Source organism: Scyliorhinus canicula, unplaced genomic scaffold, assembly GCF_902713615.1.
Source record: "Scyliorhinus canicula unplaced genomic scaffold, sScyCan1.1, whole genome shotgun sequence".
Taxonomy (NCBI): Eukaryota; Metazoa; Chordata; class Chondrichthyes; order Carcharhiniformes; family Scyliorhinidae; genus Scyliorhinus; species Scyliorhinus canicula.
In genome coordinates this window covers 185,452-202,698 of record NW_024055728.1, presented here as the reverse complement: position 1 = coordinate 202,698, position 17,247 = coordinate 185,452, and the positions used below count along the sequence as shown (strand labels likewise).

Sequence of the window (17,247 nt, the reverse complement as noted above, 5' to 3'; positions counted from 1 at the left end):
CACATCCATTCTTCTGTAATCGAAATCTCTCGCAATGAAGGCCAACATACCATGAGCCTCATTTACCACCTGCTGCACTTGCATGCTTACCTTTAGCGAATGGTGCACAAGGACACCCAGGTCCCTCTGCACACCCCCTCTGCCCATTTACAACCATGCATGTAGTAATCTGCCTTCCCATTTTTGCTTCCAAAGTGAATAACCTCACACTTCTCCAAATTATACTCCATCTTCAATTGATTTGCCTGCTCGCCCAATCTGTCCAGATCTTGCTGGAGGATCCCTGATTCCGCGTCACAGTTCACCCTCCCACTCAAATTGGTATCTTCTGCAAACGTTGAGATGTTACATTTTGTTACCTCATCCAAATCATTAATAAATATTGTGAATAGCTGGGGTCCCAGCACCCATCCCAGTGGCACCCCACTAGTTGCTGCCTGCCAATTTGAAAAGGACCCATTTATCACTACACTTTGTTTCCTCTCTGCCAACCAGTTTTCTATCCACCTCAATACATTTCCCCCAATGCCATGTGCTTTAAATTTGCACAAAACCTCTTATGCGGGACTTTATCAAACGCCTTCTGAAGTTCCAAAGATATCACATCGTCTGACTGCCCCTTGTCGACTGTACTGGTTACGTGTTTCAAGAATTCCAACAGTTTTGTCAAGCATGATGTTTCCTTCATAAATCCATGCTGACTCTGATTGATCCTACCACTGCTTTCTAAATGTTCTGCTTTCAATTCCATGATAATGAATTCAAGCAGTTCCCCCACTACCGATGTTAGCCTTACTGGTCTATAATTTCCTGCTTTCTCGCTACCTCCGTTTTTCAATTTTGGAGTGACGTGGTTAACCTCCAATCTGCAGGGACAGTTCCAGAGTCTATAGAATCCCGGAAGATGACCACTAATACATCCATTATTTCTAGAGCCACCTCCTTATGCTCTCTGCGATGCAGATTCGCAGGCCCTCGGGAATTATCCACCTTCAATCCCACCAATTTCCTAGCACCATTTTTCTATTAATGTTGACCTACCTCAGTTCTTCCCTCCCACTAAACCTTTCATTCTCCAACTTTTCAGGTATCTGATTTGTGTCCTCATTTGTGAAGACAGAACCAGCAAGCGTAATCAGTTGCTCAGACATTTCTTTGTCCCTTTTTATGCATCCCCTGTTTTGTCTGTCGGCATATACTGTGGCAATGGAGACTGTTTCTCACAGTCTCAGTTGCCACAGTCCATACCTCCGCCTTTTCCACATTGTATCCAGGGCAATGACATTCATACGATTTGTCTTTTCCTGGACACGATTGAATCCGTAAACATCTGTACCGTTTACACTTACACACTCCACGCAGCTACACAACTTCGTCTTTATGAAGATAACACTCAGTCAGCAAATCGAGCTTATGTGTTACTTAAAACTGATTTAATGCGAGGCCTTCCCTGTAGATAAAATGATGTTATTGATCCTTGCAATGGAATATTAGTAGCTTGCACAAATGGAGTACCCAGGATAACAAATATATTTATATTCAGGGGTGTGTGTAACCAAACGTTATCTTGCCCTGCTGCCCTCTGAGGAGAATAATCTTCAATTATCCTTTCACAGCAAATAAACTAAGTGTTATCATCCCTGATACAATTGGATCATAGATCATAGAATTTACAGTGCAGAAGGAGGCCATCGGCGCATCGAGTCTGCACCAGCTCTTGGAAAGAGCACCCCACCAAAGTTCAACACCTCCACCCTATCCCAATAATCCCACCCAACACTAAGGGAAATTTTGGACACTAAGGGCAATTTATCATGGCCAATCCACCTAACCTGCACATCTTTGGACTGTGGGAGGAAACCGGAGCACCCGGAGGAAACCCACGCACACACGGGGAGGATGTGCAGACTACGCACAGACAGTGACCCAAGCCGGAATCGAATCTGGGACCCTGGAGCTGTGAAGCCATTGTGCTATCCACAATGCTACCGTGCTGCCCTAAGGATCAATCGCCTTTCAGCCCTATCAAGTTGTTGGTTACCCTCCCGAAAGTGGCGTGTTGAAAATTGGAAATGGTGACATGTTCAGGCCTGACCGGTGACTTATTTCAGAATCATTTATTTCATAAAACCATAGAGGGAAGGAATACTGCCTGAGGCATATCATGTCGAATTGGAAATGCAATGAAATGATATCCAATCTGTTCTGATAATCAATATCTCCCACTTTTCTGGCTTATCCCCATAACCATCGGTTGCCTCATTGATTGAAAGTCTGTCTATATCAACCTCGCAACGGCCAACATCTATAGCCATCTGAAATAAGGAATTCCACAGATTAACTGCCCCGATAGAGAATAAATCCCTCCTCACGTATCTCTGAAATGAGCGATCCTGGATCTGGGATTTCTCCCTCTTGTCGTAGACCCTCCCACAAGGAGAAACAACCGCTCTCCATTTAGCCAGCGCTTTCTTGGCAATTCTGTCTTTCTCAGTAACGTTCTCATCTGATCTTTGTATGCTTGGAGAACCTGTCATCTTTGCTATTTCACAGACCTTCCGCATTACCAGTAGATTGAGTATTTTGTGTTTGTGGACTCACTTCTCGATGTCAGATATTGGGTAATCAATCAGAAGGGCAATGCTTAATGTCTCCCTCCTTCCTGGAATATCGGTATAATATAAGTAAGATTTCAAGCGGCTGCATTCATTCAGGTTCGCGGGAATTTGAGAATATTACACCGAATGCATTTGTTATCGCTGCTGTTCACTTTCACTGAGACCGGAGATTCAACGCCTTGATTTGCCGGAACCTTGTCAGTATTCCCTTCTACAAATGTGTCCCGTATCTGTTGTACACTGACTTTCTTGGTTTTAGCTCCCTCCCACTGTTGACCACCAATCCCTGGGTGGTTGCTCACTTATTTACTTTAAACACAATGTTTGTCTCCGTATTATTCCCTCTGGCCCTCTCTCTGTCTGTCTGCGTCTCTCTGTTTTTCCATGTGAGGGCCTCTGTATCTGTCACCGTTAGACTGTGCGCATTTCTCCCTGACGGTAACTCTCTCTCTTTCTTTCGCATTCCTCTCTATCTCTCTCCATTTCATTCTATCTCTGTGTCTTACATTTTTGTCTGTATGGTTCCTGTCTGTCGGCCTCTATGCCTGCTAATATGTCTCTCTTTCGGACTGTCAGTCAGTTGGTCCATCTCGCTGTCACCCATTCATTCTTTATCTCTCTCACTCTCTCTCTCTCTTTCTCTCTTTCTCGCTCTCTCTCACTCACTCTCTCTTACTTTATTTCACTATGTGGCAGCCTCTGTCTGTCCGCCATTATGCCTCTGTCTCCCACTGCCTGTCTGTCTCTCTCTTTCTATTTCCCTGTCCCTCAATCATTCTCTCTCTATCTCTCTCTCTTTCTCTATCTCCCTCTCTCTCTCGTTCTTTCTCTGTGTGGCTGTATCTATCTGTCTGCCTATATGTCGGTCTGTGTGTCTCTCTCGTTCTGTCTGTCACTATCTATCTCTCCCTCATTCATACTCTTTCTCTCTCTCTCCCGCTCTCTCTCTCTTTCTCTCGCTCTCTCTCTCTCTTTGTTTCTTTGTCTGTGCGTCTGTATCTGCCTGTCTGCCTCTCTGTCTGTCTGACTGCCTATGTCTATCTCTCTATCACTCATTTATATTATCTCTCTCTCTCTCTCTCTGCCCCCTCTCTCTCTTTCTTTCTTTCTTCGTCTATTGCTGCATCTGTCTGTCTGCCTCTATGTCTGTGTGTGCGTCTCTCTCTGTCTGTCTGTTTCTCTCGGTCTCTCTCTCTCTTCCTCATTCATGCTCTCTATATTTTCTCTCTCTTTCTTTGTCCGTCACTATATCTCCCTGTCTCTGTCGCAGTCTCTGTCCGTCTCTTCCGCTCTCGCTCTCTCTCCCCTCTCTCTCGCTCTCTGTCTCTTTCTTTGTCTGTGTGGCTGTATCTGCCTGTCTACCTCTATGTCTGTATGTGTGTATTTCTCTGTCTGTCTTTCTATCTCTCTGTCCCTCATTCTTCCTCCCTCCCTCTCTCCCCCTCTCTCTCACTCTCTTTCCCCCTCTCTCTCTCTCCCTCCCTCGCTCTATCTCTATATGTCTGGCTGTCTCTCTCTCTCTCTTTCTCTCACTGACACATTCTCTCTCTCTCTCTCTTTCTGTCTCTATGTGGCTGTATCTGGCTCTACGGCTCTATGTCTGCCTCTGTGCCTCTCGCTGTCTGTCTCTCTGTCTATCTTTCTGTCCCTCATTCGTTCTCGCTCTGTCCCTTTGTTTCTTTGTCTGTGTGGCTGTATCTGTCTGCCTGCCTGTCTGTTTTGTTATGGGCCAGGGTTTAGAGAACCCTAAACTGTATCATGGAGTTCACCTGACCCACAACTGTTAATAGATTGTGGTATGGGGAGCACACGATCCACTCCACAGTAGTGGTACAGCGGACATGGGAAAGTATTTTAAAGGAAAACAATGTTTATTCAATGAACTCAAGATAACCTTTTTAAAACATGGAAGAAACACCTTAGCAACCATTAATTCAAACACAACCCAAATGCTAAAACACTAAATAATCATTTAATCTTTCCTTTTCACATGCAAAAGACTTAAAAACAGCTTTTTTCAGAAAGACATCAGGCTTAACCTCACTACTGAGAACAGTTCCCACGTTGAAAACTGCAAATGGACATCCTGCTGTGATTGCAGCTTCTCCAAAACTAAAATGTAATGAAACCCACCGTGCAGCAAAAAATCCTAAAGCTAAAGTAAAAAGCAGACAAACAGCCGACCTCCAACCACTAACTGACAACACTGCAGTAACAAACACCCAATTGTTAAAGATACACCCACGGCAGTTACAGTATAAAACACCGATTTATCTAAGGGACTCTCACATGACAGTCTCTGTCTTTCTGTTTCTGTCAATCTCTCCGTCCGTCAATCATTATCTCTCTCTTTCTCCCTCTTTCTCTCTCTTTCTCTTTCTTTCTTTGTCTATGTAGCTTTATCTGTCTGTCTCCCTATCTGTCTGCTTGTGTGTGTGTCTCTGTCTGTCGGTCTCTCTGTCTCTCTCTTTCTGTATCTCCCTGCTCTCTCTCTCTCTCTTTGTTTGTCTATGTGACTGTATCTGTCTGTCTGCCTCTATCCCAGTCTCTCTGTCTATCTCAGTCCGTCATTCAGTATGTCTCTCTCTCTCCGTCTCCCCCCTCTGTCTCTCTTTGTCGGTGCAGTTGTATCTGTTTGCCTGCCTCTATGTCTGTTTGCGTGTCTCTCTCTGTCTGTCTACCTCTCTTTGTCTATTTCTCTGTCCCTCATCATTATCTCTCTATCACCCTCTCTCTATCTCTCTCTCTCTCTCTCTCTCTCTCTCTCTCTCTCTCTCTCTCTCTCTCTCTCTCTCTCTATCTTTGTCTCTTTCTTTCTCTCTTTCTCATTCTTTCTCGGTGTGGCTGCATCTGTCTGTCTGCCTCCATGTCTGTTTGTGTATCTCTGCCTTTCTGTATGTCGCTCGGTCCCTCATTCATTCCTCATATCTCTCCCTCACTATCGCTCGCTCTCTCTCTCTCTCTCTCTCTCGCTCTCACTCTATCTGTCACGCTTTAACTTTGTCTGTCTCTGTCTGCCTCTCTGTCCCTCATTCAATTAATCTCTCTCTATCTCGCTCGCTCTCTCTCTCTCTCACACACTCTCAATCCCTGTCTCTTACCCTCTCGCTCACTCTCATTCTCTCTCCCTCCCTGCCTTCAAGTAACGATTCGTCACTCCAGCTGAACGATTCCTTTTTTATTTAGTTACTGAATGATAATCAGTTTTTACAGTGTTAACAGTTATTTTTGCAGGTTGAATCCTCGCCACTTTGGTATAATGTAGTGTGTTTGGTTGTGAACATATGAGATTTGTGTGGAACATTTTGTAACCAAATTGTCTTTAAAGTAGCTTAAAGTAACTGTGTGGAAAAGTGAGTGCAAGCGGATTCAATCTGACAGTTTGCCACTCTTGGTGATGCTCTGTCCAGTAATTAAATACTTAATTTATTCGAAGTATTTCATCAAGATTCTCAGAATGTATCTTCTACCGGCTTATATAGAACATCTCACCCTGACCCATTGTTTTCCAGTAAAGTGTTAATATGATGTTTATTTGTGTCTGAGAAGAAGTATTTCTTATCTGAGACCACAGATTTCCGCTTTAACACTTTAACTGTAAAGTTTAGCCAGATACATTTCCAAATGTTTAAGCTTTTGTTAATCATCATCGAGGGGCATTTATGTTAATGCACCAAGTTTGAAATTTTGACAGTTCGAAAACTATAGTTGTAAAATGAATTGAAACACTAAACAGCTCTAATAATATAAACTGCACTTCCCCATTTATTCTGCGAAATCTGGTAACAGTATTGAGATAGAGATCTGTACATAGGGTGGAAACAAATTCCTTTCGTATACACTGTGCAGCGGCTGCTGTTTGTGGTCACCATTTATCAGGCAACCATCACAAGTTTAATTTAAAAAACGATATGGTGAATGTAGCCAGCCGTTTAACGATGGTGGACACAGATACAGGCAGACAGAAACTGACACACAGACAGAGACACAGACTGGGACAGACAGACCCAGAGAGCGGCAGACAGAAGCCCAGATTAATACAGACAAACAGACACAGACAGTAAAACAGAATGTGACAAATGCATGGAGAAACACGGACAAACAGAATGAGACAGAGATATAGATTAGTTCAGATGTACAGGCACATAGATCTAAACAGAACGAGACAAATGCATACAGACAACCGGACAAACAGGGACAGACAAACAGATAGTGACAGATACACAGAAAGGCACCGACAAACAGTGGTAAGCAGACAGAGACAGGCACACAGATGCTGACAGACACACAGAAAGGCAGAGACAAACAGAGCTAAGTACACAGGGACAGACATATAGAAAGAGACTGTCTCATACACAGAGAATGACAGACAAGTGACGCAGACAAAGACACGGCGAACACAGAGAAACATTCACCAAGAAAGGCATAGAGACAAAGATAAACACAGACGGACAAATGGAGGTGGACAAACACAATGGCAGAAACTAAAACACAGACTCAAACATACACATCTATGAGCATACAAAATAAACACAGACACATACTGTCACTAAGACTCAATTATAAGAACACATCAGCGCACACATAGACTGATACACAGAAAGACGTATAACAAAGAAAAAATAACCAATAAAGTGTAGCACAGGAACGGGCCCTTCTGCCCTCCAAGCCTATGCCGACCATGCTGCCCGTCTAAACTGAAATCATCTACACTTCCAGCGTCCGTATTCCTCTAATTCCATCCTATTCATGTATTTGTCAATATGCCCCTTACACATCACTATCGCACCTGTTTCCACCACCTCATCCAACAGTGAGTTCCAGGCACACATAACCCTTTTCTAAAAAAACTTGCCTCGTACAATTCGTCTAAACATTACCCATCGAACCTTAAACCTATACCCCCTCGTCATTGACCCATCCACCCTTGGAAAATGTCTCTGACCCTCCACTCTGTCTGTGCCCCTCATTATTTTGTAGACATCTATCAGGTCTCCCCTCAACCTCCTTCGGTCCAGTGAGAACAACCCGAGTTTATTCAACCGCTCCTCAAAGCTAATGCCCTCCATACCAGGACAAAGCCTGGTAAATCGTCTCTGCACCATCTCCAAAGCCTCAACATCCTTCTGTAGTGTGGCGATCAGAATTGAACGCTATACTCCAAGTACGGCATAACCAAGGTTCCACACAACTGCAACATGATCCCCAATCTTTACACTCAATTCCTCGGCTAATGATGGCATGCATGCCGCATGCTTTCTTGACTACCTGTTTCATCTGTGTTTCCCCTTTCAGTGACCTGTGGACACGTACACCAAGATCTCTCTGACTGGCAAAACTCGAGGGTTCTACCATTCACTTTATACGCTGTTAGAACTTCCAAAATGCATTACCTCACATCTGTTATGACTAAACTGCAGATGCCTTCTCTCCACCCAAGTAGGCAAACGATCTAAATCCTACTGTATCGTCTGACTGTCCTTATCGCTATCCGCAATTCCACAAATCTTTGTGTCATCCGCAAACTTACTGATTAGACCAGTTACAATTTCCTCCAAATCTTTATACTATGAACAGCAAAGGTCCCAGCACTGATACCTGCGGAACACCACTGATCACAATCCTCCAATCAGAAAAGCACCCTTCCATTGCTACCCTCTGCCTTCGATGACCCAGCTAGATCTGTATCCAACCCTCTTGGTTTTTCTGAACTCATAGAGCTATATGCACAGAACAAGAGCGAGACAACAACCTCATCTTCACAAAACCTTGCTGCCGATCGCTAATACGACCCCTTGCTTCCAAATGGGAGTAGATCCTGTCTCGAAGAATTCTCTCCAGTAATTTCCCTACCACTCACGTTAGGTTGACCGGCCTGTAATTCCCTGGATTATCAGTGCTACCCTTCTTAAACAAAGGAACAACATTGGCTATTCTCCATTCCTCCACGATATAACCGGAAGATAGTGAGGAGCCAAAGATTTCTGTTATGGGCTCAGCATTGTCCTTTCTTGCCTCGTTCGGTATTCTTGGGTAGTTACAATCAGACCATTGGAACGTATCCACATTAATATTGTTCAAGACGCCCAACACCTCGTCTTTTTTGACCTCAATATGACCCAGGCTATCTACTCATCCTTCTCCAGACTGGATAACCGCTAATTCCTTCTCTTATGATGCAAAGTATTAATTTTGCACCGCGCCCGTTTCCTCTGTCTCCACAAATGGCTTCCCTCCCCTGCCCTTCAATGGGCCAACCCATTCCCTGGCTAGCCTCTTGTGTTTCTGAACTAATAGAGCTATATGCACAGAACGAGAGCGAGACAACAACAGTCACACAGACCAGCAGAGAAGGACAGATACGCAGAAAGAGATAAACGCACAAAAACGCACAGACAGATCTGAAGCTGGAACCATTTCTCCAGAAAAAATTGTGCTCGAAGGTTGGACCAGGTAGCTGAACATTGGAAGTGTTCCACGATTAATTATTAATTCGAAATCTCACATTGTGAGACGCACAGACACAAACACACAAAGACAGTCTCATACTCAGAGACTGCGACAAAGGCAGAGACAGAGAGACGTTACAGAAAATGACCAAGCCCAACATTATTAGCGACATGGAGAGAGTATACAGAAAGGAACTTTCCCCACGGTTAGTGGGACACATATAAGAACATAAGAACTAGGAGCAGAGGTCGGCCATCTGGCCCCTCGATCCTGCTCCGCCATTCAATGAGATCATGGCTGATCTTTTGTGGACTCAGCTCCACTTTCCAACCCGAACACCTGCACCCATATTCCCTTTATTTTTCAAAAATCTAGCTATATTTATCTTAAAAACATTTAATAAAGGAGCTTCTACTGCTTCACTGGGCAAGGAATTCCATAGAATCACAACGCTTTGGGTGAAGACGTTCCACATAAACACAGTCCTAAATCTTCTTCCCCTTATTTTGAGGTTATGCCCCCGAGTTCTGCTTTTAGCTGCCAATGGAAACAACCTGCCCGCATTTATCCTATCTATTCGCTTCATACTTTTCTATTTTTCCATAAGATCCCCCCCCCCCCCTCCCCCCGCCATCCTTCCAAATTTCAACGAGCACAGTCCAAGACTACTGAACCTCTCCTCTTAATCCAACATCTTCAGTTCTGGGATTAACCTAGTGAATATCCTCTGCGCACCCTCCCGTGCCAGTACGCCCTTTCTCAAGTAAGGAGACCAAAAGTAAACAGAATATTCTACGTGTCACCTCACGAACACTTTGTGCATTTGCTGCGTAACCTCCCTCGTCTTAAACTCCATCACTCTAGCAATGAAGGACAACAATCCATTTGCCTTCTTAATCACCTGTTGCACCTGTGAACCACCTTTGTGCGACTCATGCACTAGTACGCCCATGTCTCTATGGACGGCAGCATGTTTTAATATTTTATAATTTAAATAATAATCCCGTATGCTGTTAATCCTACCAAAATGGATAACCTCACATTTGTCAACATTGTATTCCATCTGCCAGACCTTAGCCCATTCACTTAATTTATCCAAATCCCTCTGCTGCCTTCCAGTTTCCTATGCACTTTTTGATTTACCGCTCATCTTGGTGTCGCCTGAAAACTTGTACACATTGCCCATGGTCCCTAACCCCAAATCATCCATGTAAATTGTGAACAATTGTGGGTCCAATACTTCTTCCAGAGGGACACTAGTGGCTACTTATTGCCAACCAGAGAAACAGCAATTAAACCCCACTCTTTGCTTTCTATTAATTAACCAATCCTCAATCCATGCTACGACTTTATCCTGAATGCCATGCATCTTTATCTCATGCAGCATCGTTTTGTGTGGCACCTTGTCAAAGGCTTTCTGGAAATCCAGATATACCACATTCATTTGTTCCCCTTTATCTACTGCATTGGTTATGTCCTCAAATAATTCCACTAAATTAGTGAGGCACAACCTGCCTTTTATGAACCCATGCTGCGTCTGCCCAATGGGACAATTTCTATCCGGATGCCTCGGTTTTTCTTCCTTAATGATAGATTCCAGCATCTTCCCTTCTACCTAAGTCATGCTGACTGGCCTATAATTACCCGCTTTCTTTTTACCTTCTTTTTTAAACAGCGGTGTGACGCTTGCTAATTTCCAATCCGCCGGCACCACCCCAGATTCTAGTGCATTTTGGTAAATTATCACTAGTGCATTTGCAATTTCCCTAGACATCTCTTTTTGCACACTGGGATGCATTCCACAAGTTCCTGGAGACTTGTCTACCTTTACCCCCATGAGCTCATACATCACTACCTGCTTAGTGATAACAATCCTCTCAAGGCCATCACCTGTCATAGCTTAATTTCTATCAGTCGCTGCCATGTTATTTGTGACTTCCACAATGTAGACCGACCTAAAAATCCTGTTCAGTTGCTCAGCCATGTCCTCATCTCCCATTATTAAAACTCCCTTCACATCGTCTGAAGGACCAATATTTACATTACAATTGTTTTTTGTTTTTATCTATTTGTGGAAACTTTTACTATCTGTTTTTATATTCTGAGCAAGTTTATTCTCATAATCTATTTTAGTCTCCTTTACCGAATGTTGGTAGCTTTCTGTTGCCCACTAAATATTTCCCAGACCTCTGTTCTCCCAATTAATGGTTGCCACTTTGTTTGCTCTTTCCTTCAATTTAACACTCTCCCTTATTTCTTTAGATATCCACTGTCGATTTTCTCTCTTTCTACCGTCCTCCGTTTTTGTTGGTATAAACCTTTGCTGAGCACTGTGGAAAGTCGCTTGGGAGGTTCTCCACTGTTGCTCAACTGCTCGACCATAAGGTCTTTGCTCCCAGTCTACTTTCGCTAGTTCTTCTCCCATCCCACTCTAATCTCCTTTGTTTAAGCAAAAACACGAGTAGATTATTTTACCTTCTCACTCTCCATCTGTATTAGAAATTCCCACATATTGTGATCGCTCCTTCCGAGAGGATCCCCAACTATGAGATCATGAATCAATCCAGACTCATTACACAGGACAATATATAGGACCACCGGTTCCCTCGTAGGCTTAATTACATACTGGTCTAGGAAACTATTGCGGATACATTCTATAAACTCCTCCTCAAGGCTGCCTTGACCGACCTGGTTAAACCAATCGACCTGTAGGTTAAAATCCCCCATGATAACTGCTGTACCATTGCTACATGCATCCGTTATTTCTTTGTGTATTGCCTGCCCCACCATCATGTTACTATTTGGTGGTCAATAGACTACTCCTATCAGTGACTTTGTCGCATTATTATTCCTGATTTCCACCCAGATGGATTCAACCTTATCCTCCATGCAAGCGATGTCATGCCTTACTGTTTCCCGGATGTTATCCTTAAATAACAGAGTTACACCACCTCCCTTACCATCCATTCTTTCCTTCTGACTAGTTTGATACCCTCGGATGTTTAACTCCCAGTCGTTACCATTCTTTAAACATGTTTCAGTGATGGCCACTAAATCCTAATCATTCGCGATGATTTGCGCCATCAACTCATTTACTTCATTCCGAACACTACGAGCATTCTGGTAAAGTACACTTATGTTGTTTTTTTTCACATCTGTTTTAAATCTTAACACCTCGATCAGTAACCTCGCCTAAGTTATATTTCCGCTTAACCTTTCTCCTAATTTTCCTTCTCGTTGCACACATATCTTCATGTAACAACCTGCCAAGTCACTTGCCATTAACGTTTTTAATTCCCGTTTTATTCCTTTAGTGTTACTGGGCCTATTCACTGAGCTCCCCTCAGTCACTGTACATTGTATTGTCGCCCTTCATGATTTTTGACTGTGGCTTCTCTGCCTTAAACTTTCCCCCATTACTTCCTTTTGCTACTGTCACTGTTGTACGACCTTCCAACTTCCTGCATAGGTACACAACCCCCTGCCACATTAGTTTAAACCTTCCCCAAGAGCTCCAGAATACACCCCCAAGGAGATCGGTATCAGTCTTGCCCAGGGGCAGACCGTCCGGTTTGTAGAGGACCAATACCGTTTTCAATGCATCAGGAATTTGAATCCCTCTCTCTAGCACCCTCTCTCTCGAGCCACGCACTCATCCTATATATCCTGAAATTCCTACTCTGACTAGCTCGTAGCACTGGTAGCAATCCTGAGATTACTATTTTGAGGTCCTACTTTTTAGTTCAACTAACTCCGTAAATTCAGCTTGTTGGACCTTGTCCCGTTTTTACCCGAAATCTTTGGTCCCTATGTGCACCACGGCAGCTGGCTATTCACCCTCCCCCCCCCCCCCCCCCCAGAATGTTCTGCAGCCGCTCCGAGACATCCTTGACCCTTGAACCAGGGAGGCAACATACCATCCTGGAGTCTCTATTTCGTCCGCAGAACAGCCTGTCTATTCTCCTTACGATTGAGACCCCTATCAGTATAGCCCTGCGATTCCTCTTCCTGCCCTGCTGCCCAGCAGAGCCAGCCACGGTGCCATGAACCTTGATCCAGGAGACAATGCCATTTCGAGGCGATTTGAGGGAATACCATATTAACACAGAGGAAGGTGGGAATCTGGAAGGATGGAAGAGGCGGGAAACCTCATGCCATTGAATAAATATTTAGGTGAGCACTTGATACTTCGTAACATACACGTCGATGGACCAATTGATGAAACTGAAATAAGAATAGTTATGTGCCAGGTGGCTGCCACAAAACCTCTGGGCCGAATGGGCTCTCTGTATCCTGTAAAACTCTATGACAACTCTGTCCCCTCAGCGACTTGCCTTCTTATATATATGAAATGAAAAAAATGAAAATCGCTTATTGTCACGAGTAGGCTTCAATTAAGTTACTGTGAAAAGCCCCTAGTCTCCACATTACGGCGCCTGTCCGGGAAGGCTGGTACGGGAATCGAACCGTGCTGCTAGGCTGCTTTAAAAGCCAGCGATTTAGCCTGGTGAGCTAAACCAGCCCCTGGTTGACATGAAAATACATTTAATTTAGAAATAAACCCCTTAACTGTGATTTAAAATTAGTATTTGACGGTGGCTCGATTGCAAATTGTCGGGGAAAGTTCCAATCTGAGAGCACCGTTTCCTCGGGAAACATTATCCCGATCTTTACGACCGAAGGCCATGGCAGTAGAGTATGTTTTGTTCCGCAATCTCCCCACTGCAGTGTTGGAGCCTCTGGGCTTGTTTTCCCCCGAGCAGTTAACATCAAGATGAGCCTTAACTTAAGTTTCCAAAAACATAATCGACATCAATTGATTGCATGAGGATAAATCATCTTTATATGCAGAATAGTACGTCGCCAGTGGACACTCAATATAACCTGATTGGCACAAGAAGCAAACGGGCATATGAGGGTCTTTTTTTCTCCAGAGCGAGCTGCTTGACTGGAATGAACGTCCTGAAATGTCAACAGCGGCAACAGCAAAACTGAAAATAAAATCGGATGTTTCCCTGCCGACAAAAAAGGAATACCTGGATATCAGGAGATTCTGGAAGTGTGTTTAGTAATAAAGCTCCTCAAACGGGCACTTTGGCGCCGCATTGTAACAGGCTTTCATTCTAGAATTCTAGGAATGATTTTGATGCTCCTTTTACTCATTCTTATTTTCTCAATTTCAGTGGTTTTCCTGATTGAAAAGAGCGTTTCACAAAGTAAGTGGCGACATATCTCCCTAATTTCATAAACTGCCTTGAACTATTAATTTTTGTGCTGTTTAATCAATCCTTTTTTCATGGTAATTGATCTGAATGTTGTCACCCATCGAGCGATAACACTGACAATGGGAATGCAGGACCAGATTCTCAATGAGACCGGAAATGCCGTATTTTCTGTAGACACGTTACCCATTCACACACATCGGGAGAGAATGACGAAGGAGGCATGTAGTGTTCAACTTGGCAATAGCTGAAGTTATGTAAAATATGAGTATTCATTTTATTTTTGCAGTTAAAATTCCAAATATATGTACAGCACATCCAAAGCTGTCGTTGTAAGCCTTCAAACTGCTCTACTCTCCAATTGAGGCATGTCATCAGATTACAGAATAAACTGCAAAACCGATCACCCTCATGTCTGAAATTAACAACTAACTCAGATGCTCTAGCAGATTTAAAACACTCACCTAGTGAGTAATCGCTTGTTAGAATCGCCCATGAAATGGGCTTCTTCTCCTTCGGAGATTTTTCTCATTTGCCATCTGAGCAGAAATGAAGGGAAATAGTCTCACTGTCTCGTGCATGAAAAAAGGTCAGAATTAGTTAGATAGAGAAATACAGCACAGAACAGGCCCTTCGGCCCTCGATGTTCTGCCGAACTTTTGTCCAAGGTTAATCATAGAATTTGGGTCACTAAGGGTAATTTATCATGGCCAATCCATCCAAACTGCACATCTTTGGACTGTGGGTGGAAACCGGAGTACTGGGAGGAAACCCACGAACACTCGGGGAGGATGTGCAGACTCCAATTGTCCTCGAATACCACTCCCATCCAATGGCCTCACCAAACATTACTTGATTTATACAGTGCAATAATGCAGTAACACATCCTAAACGCTACAAGGGAGCAAATATGCATTGAACAGCGAGCATGGAGATATCATTGGAGATGAGCAAAAACTGTCACTAGAAGGAGGTCTTCAAGGGGGAGTGACACAGCGGAGAGTTTTAGAGGGCGAAAACCAGAGCTCAGGGTCCCAAAGCAGCTGCAGGAGCTCATTATATGGCAATCGAAAGTCTGAGTGAGCTCTCGGGCCACAATTAAATTGGTGTGGAGATATCAGCGGGTCTCAGGAGTTCGAGAACTGAACACAGATTGGGAAGAAATGATGGACATCGAGAGTTCCTGAAAATAACATTTTTCCTCTTTAAACCAGGCCGTTTTCAATTAATTGTCTTTCGTTTCGGTGAGCAAAATGTTGTTCTTCGAGAATGGAGCTCCGACATCAATGGGCCTCAGTTTGCATTGGGACACAGGGTGCCAAGGGAGGACTGGTGTTTGGGATGAGGTTATTGACATGAACACTGAAAGCAGATTCATAGGGAGGTCATCAAAATACGCGTTTCCTCCATTTCCAATACAATTCCGAACTCGGTTTTTGTCAATGGTCCTTAACTAAAAGCTCGCTCCAACTGCTGCCTTCCTTTTGATTTTAGATTAATATCACACCATGGAATGCATCACTTCGCAGAGTACCACCAGCAGATTCTCTTGAAATCATAGAATTTACAGTGCAGAAGGTCATTCGGCCCATCGACTCTGCACCGGCTCTTGGAAAGAGCACCCTATCCACGGTCAACACCTCCACCCTATCCCCATAACCCAGTAACCCCACCCAACACTAAGGGCAATTTTGGACACTAGGGGCAATTTATCATGGCCAATCCACCTTACCTGCACATCTTTGGGCTCTGGGAGGAAACCGGAGCACACTGAGGAAACCCACGCAAACACGGGGAGGACGTGCAGACTCCGCACAGACAGTGACCCAAGCCGAAATAGAACCTGGGACCCTGGAGCTGTGAAGCAATTGTGCTATCTACAATGCTACCGTGCTGACCCCAATTCTGAAAGTCCTATTCGTGAGGGCAGTAATTTGAACAGACAAATAACAAATAACTTCACAACACAGGAACAGTCCCTTTGGCCTACCAAGCCTGCGCCAATCTAGATTCCAGATTTTGACAGTACTTATTGTCCAAGCGATCTATATCCCTCCATTCTCAGTCCGTTCACGTATCTAGCAAGATATGTCTTGAACGTTGCTATCGGCATGACACCACTACATCCACTTGCAACGCTTTCTCGGCGCCCAACACCATCTGCCGTGACAAACAACTCCCGTGAACTTTCTCATTCTCACGTTGAACCTCTCGGCCTTGAAATTGAGTCTTCCACCCTGTGAATATGTTCTGACAATTCACCCTGTCTATACCTCTCTTAGATTCGTTGACTTCAATCAGGTCACCCTGCAGTCACCGTCTTTCCAACGGAAACAATCCGAGTTGATGCAACCTCTCCTCAGAGTTAACTCCCTCCAGACCGTCAATACACCAGTAAATTTTGTTTGCAATCTGTCCAAACTAACCACGCCCATCTGGTACAGTGGCGAACAGAACATCACATAATATTCCAAATGTGACCGAAATAAGGTTTTCTATGACTGTAACATGATATGCCATCCATTGTACCCTTGTGGATGAAGGCAAGATTACTGTTTGCAATTTTCATAGAAATCTGGACCTGAACGTTCATATCTCAGTGTATGTCAATGCTTTTAAGGGCTCTGCCATTTAGTCAATAATTCAGACCTTCCAAAGTGCATCCCCTCGCATTTGTACGGATTAAACTCCACTTGCCATTTCTCTGCCAAACTCGCCTATCTTTCAATATTCTGCAATATTATCTTTTTTAAAATAAATTTAGAGCACCCAATTCATTTTTATCCAATTAAGGGGCAATTTAGCGTGGCCAATTCGCCTACCCTGCACATCTTTGGGTTGTGGGGGTGAAACCCACGCAAACACGGGGAGAATGTGCAAACTCCACACGGACAGTCCCAGAGCCGGGATCGAACCTGGTTTCAAATTCGCCGTGAGGCAATAGGTCTAACGTTCTG

At 43.9% G+C, this 17,247-nt stretch overlaps 1 protein-coding gene across 5 annotated transcripts in view; it reads left to right on the top strand.

Annotated features, from left to right (window-relative positions):
• LOC119960746 overlaps positions 1-17,247 on the top strand; it is a 104,786-nt gene that overhangs the window by 12,778 nt on the left and 74,761 nt on the right. For 3 of the 5 annotated variants that reach the window (XM_038788359.1, XM_038788357.1, XM_038788355.1), the window contains exon 2: positions 14,252-14,284. The exons of 1 other annotated variant lie outside the window; for it this stretch is intronic. In XM_038788359.1, coding sequence (XP_038644287.1) covers positions 14,252-14,284 — 33 coding nt within the window. Of the gene's footprint in view, positions 1-11,422; positions 11,454-14,251; positions 14,285-17,247 lie in introns of those variants that run through there. One more of the 5 variants, XM_038788358.1, reaches the window with a different exon arrangement.